This window comes from Pelmatolapia mariae, linkage group LG7 (assembly GCF_036321145.2).
Source record: "Pelmatolapia mariae isolate MD_Pm_ZW linkage group LG7, Pm_UMD_F_2, whole genome shotgun sequence".
NCBI lineage: Eukaryota > Metazoa > Chordata > Actinopteri > Cichliformes > Cichlidae > Pelmatolapia > Pelmatolapia mariae.
This window is the reverse complement of record NC_086233.1, coordinates 61,494,617-61,506,872: the sequence shown is the minus strand read 5'-3', so window position 1 is coordinate 61,506,872 and position 12,256 is coordinate 61,494,617. Positions and strand designations below refer to the sequence as shown.

Here is a 12,256-nt window from a genome sequence, read left to right as displayed (position 1 = left end):
CAGTAAACGTGGAGACATGAGGGACAGATATAAAGGACGCAGACGCAAGACTGATGCCTGTTTTTTTGGCTTTCTAATTCACCCAAGTGTGATAAATATGTCTACAGGTTTCATCAAAAAAGGTGTGATGGGAGTTACTTACTGTTGCGGGCTGCTACGTTGTCTGAAATGCAATTGTACATGAGATTTTCATTTCCTTATTCACTAGCATCATAAAAACAACTAAGGAGATGGTAGTTTAGCCATTTTTTTACATCAATGCTATCAGCTCATCTCAATAAACAGCCCCAATCATCAGCAAAACCTCCAGAGCAACATGAAACTAAAAACCTTTTTTCCCCCTTCTTTACTTAGGCTCTGTTCACTGTGACAGAAAGACATGTATTCACTGCATTTCTGAAATACTTGTTGGTGACATATTGTAGGTGGATCGAACAAAGCTGAGGGAGTGGACGCTGGGGCACCGGGCCCCCAGATAGGAGGACAAAGGATCCCGCATAGCTCCAGCTATGTGAAAGGGTCCTAACAAAAGGCTGAGAAGAAGAGTGCTTTATGAAGCTGGCTGGAAGGAGAGGAGGCAGAGTCGGGGTCTGGGCCCACAAACCGAGGCCCCCGGTCTTGGTGAGTTACTGGAGCACGACCATGTGTGGTCCGTAATCACACCCAGCAAGCAGCAAGGACCACGCCTCCCTCAATGGAAAGACGGATGCCCCCTTCCTGATTGCTTCAAGACCTGGTAAGAAAGGCTCAAGGAACAAAGGAACCTGCCCTGTTGGGAGAGGGCCATTCAACAGGTCGCAGGAGCATGCCTCTCTGGGTTTACTCTTCTCCCGAGGATGACAATAGATTTGACAGGTGCTGGAGGAAGAAAGACGAGAGAGCGCGGCGAGAGAAAGAGACAGATGGGTTTGAGTGCAGAGGTAGACGATGAGCTGAAAGAAGAAGACCTACCTAATAAGCAAATGGCTTTCGGAGGGGAGAACAACAATTAGCATGAAGCCAACAACAGAAACCTAGTTATAGGAAGACACGTCGTCAGCGACGCTGCCCATTGTTTGTTCCATTTGTTTATAGAAATTCCTGACAAACAAACATGTTCAAAGTTATTTAACAGCCTTGTCAATATTTCCAGCCTCACACGCTCAAGCAGAAACACTTGTCATAACATGACAATAAAGCGATGACTCATCCTTCCGTTTATTCATTTGTCTTCATCCTGATCTGCCTGCAAATGCTGCAGCCTTCAGGAGCAGGAAACAGATGGAACAATGTCCCTCATCACATCATAAAACCAGCGACGCAGTTCAGGCACTTCAGTGCTTCGTCTGCAGTCTCCGTCTGCGTCAGCTGCTCTCCGTACCGTTTCCAGGTCATCTGCCAAAAAGGGGGAAGGGAGCAAGAAGTGTCTCTTCTCAGGAAACCTTTCCTTAAGGAATTAGGGTCAACGGCAAGGAGCAGCTGACCTCTCGAGTGCTCGGGATCAGAAAACGGAGCAGAATGGAAGGAAGAATGGGAGGACACTTACGTCATTCGCTGTCCCCTCCTGCCCTCCCTTTGGTGATCAGGTCACTTACACAAGAGGCTTTAGAGCCGCATTATCTGCTGCTAACAGTTCACAGAGCAGCGGGCTGGTGATGCTGCTCATGAGATCCCGCAGTCCTCGTCCTGGATGTTTAGGCCGTAAGTGTCACTGGGTATCCATCAGCACTGAGCGCTGTGTTGCAAATACACACGCACACTTCAAGCAGCACTCAACAGCTTATTACACAGAGTGATGGATGCCTCAGAGTAGCCTGGATGTGCTCAGGAAGCTCAGCAGTACTCCTGTTTCCATGCAGCCAGCCATCTGAATTCAACTCAGATAAGGTTAAATAAACTGCAACATGGAAAATGCCTTTTGCTCTTGGATAGGGTCGTGTGTCTCAGTGCTGTAAAATATGATATTTAATGTATCATAGCTGTAAAAGCTCCAGTTTTAAAGTCTGTGCTACTCATAATTGCATTTGAGTGAAAAAAAAAAGTGAACAAGTCATTCTAACCGTGCGTTCACACTCTGAGTAACAAGATCAACAAGTCACCAGAGGGCCATTCATTTCATACGGAGCGCAAAGAGGAGCTGAGGGAGCAGGGAAGCTCACGCTTGTGCGAGAGGCCTCGGAGTTATTAAAAGGCCACCATATCTGCATCTTTCAGGGCCATCGGCTCATGAACAGGCCACGGCTGTATGTCAGATAATATCTGCAGATATGTCAGAACTGACGTTTAAGTCAGACAAAACAAAAACTGGAAATTCTGTTAAGATACTTTTTTAATGAAAAAATGACTCAACTGGCTATTTTGAGACAGTTTTTTAAACAGAAAAACAACACAGGAGTAAATTTGTTCATTTTATCTTTAAAGCTATTTTCTGTCTGTTTGTCAAGTGTTAAGGTAAGTCCTAGGTTCAGTGGACACAAAGATCTCCATGAGGTGATTTTATCATGAAGTGGGCAAGAAATATTGTTGTTGTTAAACAACAGATTTGGTCAAATGGATTGTCTTTATCATAAAAAAAATGTATTTACAGTATGTGATCATGATCCACATTGTTTTGCTCCACCCCACCGTCTGGCTTTCATCATGGAAGGCATAAAGGACGGGACCATCTCTGGGGTCGCATCCTTTGGAAAGGAAACACCTATATGAGAGTTTAGTGCTAACTTACGTGGGCAACCAGTTAAATAAACAAACATAAAAACAATATCTGGTTTACAAACAACAGGCATTAAACGGCCATTGTGAAACATTACCAAGGGTGTGACCACCCATGTCCAGCATCTGGGATTAAGCTTGGAAATGAGTCAAACGCTATCCGGCTGTGTGCAACATAAAAAGAAAAACTGCCCACATGTTCTTCCTGTGGTGCAGAATCAAAGCTCTTCCCTCCAAGATAAATATCATCCAGCAGAGTATCACACACATCTTTCATCACAAGGCCAAATGTGGAGGGGAAACAATCATTTTAGAGTTTGTGCAAACAACATACAGGCTAATTTCCAACCGTCTGGGAATTTCTGGGGAAGAACAATAAAGCCACCCCAGCCAAGAAGACTTCACTGTATCTGCTTCCAGTCACTCCAGCGTGCTAACCTTTGCTGCATGGCTTATTTCTCTCTGGACTGTCTGAATTAGCCTGGGAGATGCTGTATCACACCATCAAGACAGAAACATTTAAACAACACTGCAGAGCCAGCTACCTCGAAAGCCTCTGCGCAATCTGTCTGGCCTAAGACGAGGTGACACGTTCATCCTTATTCAGCCCCCCTCACTCGCTATCATTTCACTCCCACCTCGCTGTCAGATAAAGGCACGACATCCTGATATAAACCGAAAGAGGAGATCAAAGATGCTTGAGGTTAGCAGGCCAGAAATACCATTCTGAGGTGAAAGTTGCTCTCCAAGTATACGTCCAAGTAACAAACTGTCATTTCTGGTATGTGCTACTGAATATAATTGGCTGGGAAGCTGTTCGCAAAGGTATATTTTCATCTTGCAGCACCTCTAGCTATAATTCATGGAGTACACTCAGGCATATGCAGAATATTAATAAATCAAGACAAAAATCATCCAGAGTGCTGCTTTTGGATGTTTCTTAGACACTGGGGAGTAATTTGTTATTGCAGGTGGCCCCTTACAAGCCCCGTGTTCCTTCTCAAGTATCCCAAATAAAGAAAACAAAGGCTCTCAGATTAGAACTGCAGTGGGCTTCTTTCCTTCGCCTGCACAGGAAGCACAAAACACAGAAATTGTAGGCTTGGGTAATAAAAAGAATAAAAACTGTAAATAAAAACAACTTTTGCAACAGTTTATTCCCACTCTAACATTAAGCCTATGCCAGGTTTGTGCGGTAAACACCAAAATACGTAAATTCGCAGAAGTAGATTAGTCCATTTCCCCCATAATCCCTTTGTTGCCTAGAAGGAGGGATTTGTGGGTCAAGCCCGTGGCGGCGGGGGGTGGGTGGGTTGGATGTTTCCACGTATGGAGAAGCTACGATGCTTCAACCAGACAAGGAGATGAAGCATCCGTGCCCATTCCCCCTCCCCCCACCCGCACACATCCAGACACACAGTCAGGCGCATGCATACATCCTGCCTCAGACAGACCAGGAACAAACCATAATGGCACAATGACCTACAAACCACAGCCCCATGGGAATTATTCACAAGCTTTCAAATCAGATAGCATTAAAAGTCCTCTGCAGCAGCAACACCGGAGAGAGGGGGGCATGTAACTCTACCCCACCCCGAGCGCAAACACACCATCATTTCATGATCTCACAAAAGGCCTGCTAAACATATGCTTTTGTTTCTGATTCCCTGCATACTCTAGTCATGATTAAACGACTGCGGTCAGTGACTACATGAATCTGTAAAAGCAAATGCCTAAAAAACAACAGTGAGCTACGTGTGTGGCATTTTTCTTTTTCTAACGCATTAATGTGGAGAAACAACATTAAACATTTGCACTCTCTATTGTGAAATTTATAGAAACCGCTTCATGTACTGTATGTTAGTAATTTGTAGCTGCTTAGTGTGACACAATTACTGCTTAATATCACACAAACACTTTACACTTATTGTGAAGTCAAACGAACGTTGTGTACAAGCGAATAAACTGGAATTGCAACTGAAAACAATTAACACTTGTACCACATTTCCAGCAACACTTTTAATTGCGCCTGTATAAAATTTGCTGTTTGTAATGCGTCCAAATTGGAGGCGGGGAAAAAAAGCAGCGTTTTCACGGCCCTGTTCACACAGTGGTCAATAGCATCAGCCAACACACTGAGAGCACCTTTCAGGTTTTCTTAAGCTGTTTGAGCGCTTATAGTATAGAACTTGGACAGACAGACGGTCCAAGAAATATCGTATTGATGATTTCATTTTCGTACTGGATGGAGAAAAAAAGTTTTGCTACTGGAATATAAATAATCGTCTCTACGCACACACAGCAAATAAGCATTACCCGCTAATTCCTCTTTTCGCCGTGCTCTGATGGACCACCTGTTGGACATGATCCTCATTAGACTGGGGACTGAGAGGCCGCCATGGGGCTGTTCAATCAAAAAGTCAGACTCATCCTGGAGGAATCCAGCTGTAAAACACACCCTCGCTGGGAAATCACTCAAAAGAGCTCATAAAAAAAAAAAAACCACACACAAGCATTTACTCACATAAGCTCCTTCTCTCTCACACACACACACACACACACACACACACACAGCAACAGTATACCCAAACAAACACACATTTTTAAATTCTAACTGCTTTCCAATGAACTCAGAGGCAATTGCTATCGCCGGTCCTCGAGGATTCAAAGGCCCATTATCCAGCAGGCTGGGATTTGATTTTCTGTTCGGGTGGCTCCGGCGTGACAAGTTGCTGGTGGAAATAGATTCTCTCACCAGGGAGTAAGAAATAACTTCCTTCGGCACACAACAGATGATTTCTTGTAAACATTTTGCAATTCTGTTCTTTTGATGGGTCCGTGTCATCAGCGTTTATTTGGAGACTACTCCAAATAAACTCGATCCTTAAAGATGTTCATAAATAAAGCGTCGAAGTAGAAAATTTGTGGAATGGGCAAGAACAGCGCAGCTGATAGTCCTGTGCCCTCCCCAGGTAACCTCACCTCTGCAAAGAGTACTTACAGTATTTACACATTTCCTGATATCTGCTACATGTGAGCAGGCGATAGAGGCCAAAGTAAGTGGAATGTTTATTTTAACAAAAGGTATTTTGAGAAAACAAAGATGCTAATCTGTCCAGATTTTAAAGGTGTTAAAAGGTAACAGATGCTGTTTCTTTTTACGTCCTCTGCTGGACTGTTTTCTATCTATCCAACTCGCCTTGGGAAGCAGGATCACCTACACCAGATTGCGGACGATGTTAAGTCTCCCACAAAATATTTCAAGCTTCAGGTTACACTGTTTTACATGAGCACGGGAAGTTTTTCCAGAGGTAATGAGAATCTGTGCCAGCTCGGAAAAAGTGCAAAGCGCACTCAGCGGGCCCCAGGGGCAGACAAAACAGCATTAAGTATTAAGGTTGCTTAAATGGAAAGAAATTCACTGTGTCAACTCAATTTCCTCGTGAAGGAGCGGGAAAGCCGGAATCTCAAAAATACCATGTTGACAGAAAGTACGCATTTAACGTGTGGTATTGACCAAAACGGCGAGGTGCTGAGAAATTGCACTGGCTCTGTTTGTGATGCTCTCACAAGAGCAAATAGTGACGAAATATTCAAGCCTATTGTATGACTAACATGTATCCATACTCACATGCTATTGTGTTTTTTTAAGTTGTGATGTGACTGAATTTAAGATATTTTAAGTTAGAGAGCTTTAGCTGTCCAAACAAAGTGTCCCAAACCACCCAAAAGCTGCCTCAGGGTCTGGAAAAGGGTAAGAAGATGTAAACAAAACAGCGGGATTCAATTATATGAACCTGCAGGGTTTTATGCCTTTTTTGACCTAAAACAAGTCAGTGAATTAAAAAAGGGAGGATGGATTCATTTCAGCCTCCTACCTAGTAAGTCATATATAATCCAGAATTATGATTAGGTCAAACATTTTTGGCTGCATACTACATTCTCTATATCACCTCCCTTTTATATCTTAACTTATGACCCAAGAGCAGACAAATACATTTTTCTTTTTAGAATAATGTTATACGCACACAGGTGTTGTCATGGTGCGTGATATTTTATCAACCTGCACAACATTTTGTCCAAACACAAAATTAAAAAAAATTAAAAAATCTATGAAATGTTTCACGGGAGCCTCTTTAGCAAATTCACTTTAGATTGAAATGCAACAAAAACTAGAACATAACACAAAGTTTGGAGCACGTCTCCCTACATCAGGGGTCCAGGCCTCGAGGGCCGGTGCCCTGCAGGTTTTAGATCTCACCCTACGTCAACACACCTGAATCAAATGATTAGTTCATTACCAGGCCTTATGTTGAGGAGGTCATTTAGCCATTTAAATCAGCTGTGTTGGATCAAGGACATCTAAAACCTGCAGGACACCGGCTCTCGAGGCCCAGAGATGGACACCCCTGCCCTACATATTTTCACTTTCTTAATCTATCTGTATTGTACCTGCTATTCATGAGCATATTAGCTTCTTTATATTGGTTCTTGTCCAAAAGCACCACTGGGCAAAAGTTCACACCCTCCGTCCCACCTTTCCACCAATGCTAGTTCTGTGGTAGCTTGTGCCAGTTTCAACTTTTCCCCTTTTCCACCAAGGGAGGAGTCGGTGGCTAACAAGTTGTCCATGTTCTGCTTCCAAAAATTCCTCTCCCAGTTGGGTAAACTGGGATGCTTACAGCTCCTTTCAATGGGGTGAGGGCTGAATTATTCTAACCAACTATATGAACTTTGTGAATGCAAGTGTGAATTTATAAATGGATCTATGTGTCCTGTGGTTGCTGTGTTACTACCAGCATTTTTTAATATGGGCATTTATAAACACACTGCAAATGGCAAACATGAAATGTATTCAGCGGAGGTTCATTATGAACTAAGGGTGTGTTAAGAACTCAATTAGTTTTAAATCAAGCACTGTCGTAGAGTTGCTAACGTGGCTATAAACTCTCATTCTTGTTAAGGAATGATTTTCATGTTTTGTGATGAAAAGCTCGGTTCTTTGCAACAATGAAACCAAAGCAAGTGACATCAAGGTCATTAATCAGAGCTAATTCTGGTCTCCGGTGATTCCTACAGCTTAGATGATCAATCAGTATTGCCAATCGTTTGAGCAGTTTAACAAAAGACTCACACAGCACCAATCTGTACACATCTGTGAGAGTAAGCACCAAACAAATGGTCATTTGCCAGTGTATCTCGTCATAATTCATTCAGTGAAGTTCAATTCCAGCTCACTGCTAAAAATGTTGGTGGGTGTTAGCGAAGCTCTGCAAACCACAAAATCAAGTGCAGTAAATGCAATGAGACTCTGCAGTCTCCCAACCCTGTTATTTCAGTGAAACAGAGTACATTCCTGGAGCTCAGCAGATATTAAAAATTCAAGTCATGCAAACTGGGTTAAAATGCCACACAGCACACACATTTTGTTCAGCTCAGTAGCCGAGGGTTTAAGCCAGACTTCTGCATTTGTGGCAAAGAAATACCCTTCTGGCACTTTTTAGAGTCAACTGGCAGCTGTGAACATCCAGAAGGAAAAGACTGCTAAACTATGACTCTCTAAATTTATGGAAGTGTCTCATCATTCTTATAAGTGTGTTTTAAGGTGAAGTACATTAAACACACGTATCAGTTGTGTGGAGGCAGACAGGATGCACACCACTCCTCTCCACCTCTAAAAGCTTACAAGGATTGCTCTGAGGCTGTCAGTTGAGAGGCCTTCAGCAAAAGGTCTTCAGCAGCAGCACTTGAGGTGTGCTCACGGACTTTATGAGGTGCAAAGTGAGCTATTATCCCTCCAACCCTTCAGCTGCCATTCCTGAGGCTGAAAAATTCTCTCAAAACCCCAAAGAAAAATACTTGTATATGGATTTTTATGACTTGAAAAGTGCACTTGCAATTGACCTATCCCCTCTCTTGGCTGAGAAATGCTGACTGGGAAGATGATGTTGCCAAATTCCACACTGCATGGTTCGACTGTTCACTACACCCACAAATAGATCAAAGACAAAATGAAGGTGAACCCAAACTTAAAAAACATGCCCACAACATCGCTGCCTCAGTGTCCTTTGTTTGTATTATTCATGTTATACCAACAAATTATTCAGACCTTGCCTGAAGGCAAATGTCAGTATACGGTGGAAAATGGACGGACACCACGTTCCTCCACGTGAGTCTACGATCCAAACATGTGAGCTCAACGATTTCTAATAGTAAAGACGGACTTTTTTTGAGAGTTTGAATCCTTTCAGCAACCTTTAATGTGGGATTTCTGTGTGATGTCTCCCTTTATTTGTGGTGATTCCATGTCATGGTGCTGGATATTAAAAGGCTATTTTGGGCATCCACATTGTATTTTATATCCTTGATATCACTTACAATGGTGGGCAGTTAAAAGAATCATTCTCGGCCTTGGAATGGAAAAACCACATGGTCAAACACATGGCCAGTAAAAACAAATGGCCTGTGTCACTGATATAAGTTTTTCTTTTTTGGTAATTAGATTCCAGCTGTAATGTGGCAAAATGGCTGGTTGATAGCAAAGTCTGAATGAGAACAAAGGGCTGCAGCAACATTTCCACAGCTTTATCATGTAGTATTGATCTTCCTGTTGGGTCATGGGTTTTCCTTTTCCCTTCTTCCAGTCAGCTATGCCTCAGGGCTGTGGTTGGCATTTCATTTCACAAAGCCAGGAGGGATCCTGCCACATGTAGTACCAGCCTTACTAGATAGCTGGTTATAGGCAACCAGTTATCCTTGATGTAGGGAGCCAACACAATGACTTAGTCAGCCCAAACCATCATAATGTCTGATTAACCAGCCCATTTTAAGATAATTTTGCTTTGATTAATTAAATTCTATGAAAGTTGAGACAGAACATAACCTGCATGTTTAATGGTACGTTAATTAACCATGTGTTGAATGCAAATAACCACAAGTAGCACAAAACATGCTTTCAGTTGAAATCTGCAGAGTTAAAATTGTTAAAGATCTGAAATGTAATCCCAAATACACAATATACAGTATATCTGCAAACGTACCCATTAGAGCAGCAAATTAATGAATTAAAACTAATCCTGGATTAGTAACATTTTTAAGGAAATCACTGAACTCTAATTTAGAAACAAAAATGGATACCTTTACTTGCTTCTGAGTCAAACTCAGAAATTTCATGAGTTTCTTAAAACCAAAAGAAGTTTTAGCTATACCAAAACTCTCGAGGTAGAGTCTGCTGAACACTAAGCTCTTTTTTATATATATCCAGCTCATAAATGTCTAAATTGCCTGAATAGACGTACTGTAAGCTGCTGGTCCCAAATAAACAACTCTAAATCCTGAACAAATAAACACAGTCCCAACACCCATAAACACATCGCCGCCTGAGCCTATAATACAGACAAACGCTGCTGAAAACAACGCAGTAAATATGAGCTCAAACACTGCAGGCGTACCAGAGAAAATACTGATGCTGGTGCTATGCCAGGAAATGTTTCCACAGCAGTGCATCTAGTTATGAACGATGTAAATGAGATTTAGTCATCTTTGCTGAAAGATTGAGGCAAGTGTTTTTGCATTGCTGGAACGATTTATTCACCTGCATCAGCTTAACAATTACCACGAGGCATCGCGTGTTATTTCATATTTTTCCAAACATGCAACACTATCTTCTCTACTTCGAAAGTGTGGCTGACCTGTTAAGCATTAGTGAATGAGGGGATTTTAGAATATCTTTAGAGTATCCTCTGTTTTTTTTTTTTTTTTAAAAAGGGAAAAAAGCAGAAAACTGTAGCACATTAGGAACACAGTTTATCCCGAGGAGACTTAAGGCGAATTTTCCAGTAAAACTAATGCTGGCTACTGCACTAAGATGGCAGGAGATTGATTCAGATCAGACAGCGGTTGCACCACACACGGCTAAACTTGCATCATTGCGGTTTTTATTACGTTGACAAGGTGAACGCTCTCAGCTGCTCCAGATTTTACGTTGTCTTGTCATGCTGCAGTGAGTTCTGTGTTGGTATCATACAAAATCTGCCACGAGCTATTTATATAAGAAACAGCTGACCCTGAAATCATTTGTGTTGCTGTTTATTCTCAACAAACCACAATATCTATGCACATGTGAAAATATTTAGAACTCGGCATCCACGTCATCTGTACTGAGGTTTATGAATATGCGAGTGACCTCTGCTTCAAGGTTTAGAGCTGTCAGAGAGCGTAACTGTGCTGTGGTCATAACGCTGTGCATACCCACGGAGGAGAACTGGGTTTTCATCCCGTACTAGGACGTAACACGTCGATGCTTTGATCAATGTTTTAAATAAGAACATGATGTTTGACCAGTTCTGATATTCTTTCATCTCACTCATCAATGCTGTGATGAAACCTGTGTTGGAGATCAAATGCACCTTACCTTCAAGGCTTTCTTTTTCAACTCTAAGAATCATGAATATAGAAAAGCCTGCTGTTGATTTTATTTTTTTATTTGTATAGGAGAACTATCCAGACTACAGCACATGCACCGGCATAAGAAATCCCTCGCAAAAGGATATGGATTTAATAAAGTAAGAGAAGTAAAGCAGGCAATTAACCACAGACTGAAAGATTAAACAATAATCCACTTTACACTGTGGCTGCAGCTGAATCATCCTTACAGTAAACTAAGGGTTAAAGTCTGAGAATGAGCTCCTTTTTAAAAATAACATTTTTATACACACACACACACACACACACACACACACACACACACACACACACACACACACACACACACACACACACACACATATATATATATATATATATATATATATATATATATATATAACAATTCTTTCTACCACAAAAGATGTAAAATTGTGAAACGCTTAGATATTGATTTTTTTCTCCACTGGTCTGTTTTATTACAAGAGAAAGCCAAGCTTCTTAGGGAGACTGCCCATACTCAGGAGCTGGAACTGTGTAGTGATGGTACGACACTTTACCTAGTAGACCATGGAGCACGTTTTTCTTGTATTTTTTTTTCTTGTGAAATACTGTTATTTTAAATTTAGCATCATCTTATTTCCACATTTACGTTTCCTATTAGTTGGTTTTAGTATTTGATTTGATCCAATTTTAGTGTCCTTTCAGGAGAAGCTAATGACCCGCCTGTTATCATGTTTAAATATCCCCAAAAGTTGATTCTGTTCATCTGGACGTAGCATTTTCAGTCATCCAAGTGACTTCTTCAGTCTCAGCTGACTGCAGGTTTCCCCAATCTTATGAACAGTACTTTGCAGCGTTTGTTGATCAATGGTCATGAGAATTTGCATATTAATGATGAAGGAACGGACCTCCCAGCCCATTGTTCCTTCAGTGGGCTGGTTTCAGTCATTATGCAAATGTCCTGTTTATAAGATTGGGGAAACCTGCAGTCAGCTGAGACTGAAGACGTCACTTGGATGACTGAAAACGCTACGTCCAGATGAACAGAATCAACTTTGGGGGATTTACTTACCTGGATGACTGAGCATGCATCAAGACATGTTTAACTATATTTGAATGGGTGTAGATTTGTTTGTGT

General features: G+C 41.7%; 1 protein-coding gene across 2 annotated transcripts in view; it reads right to left on the bottom strand.

The window, feature by feature from the left end:
• Positions 1 to 12,256, bottom strand: part of tmtc2b (transmembrane O-mannosyltransferase targeting cadherins 2b) — an 81,405-nt gene that overhangs the window by 55,789 nt on the left and 13,360 nt on the right. The window contains exon 1 of one of the 2 annotated variants that reach the window (XM_063480122.1): positions 952 to 1,478. The exons of the other annotated variant lie outside the window; for it this stretch is intronic. Within the exon in view, the coding sequence (XP_063336192.1) occupies positions 952 to 995 (44 nt within the window). The 5' untranslated portion in view covers positions 996 to 1,478. Of the gene's footprint in view, positions 1 to 951; positions 1,479 to 12,256 lie in introns of those variants that run through there. 2 annotated transcript variants of the gene reach the window in all.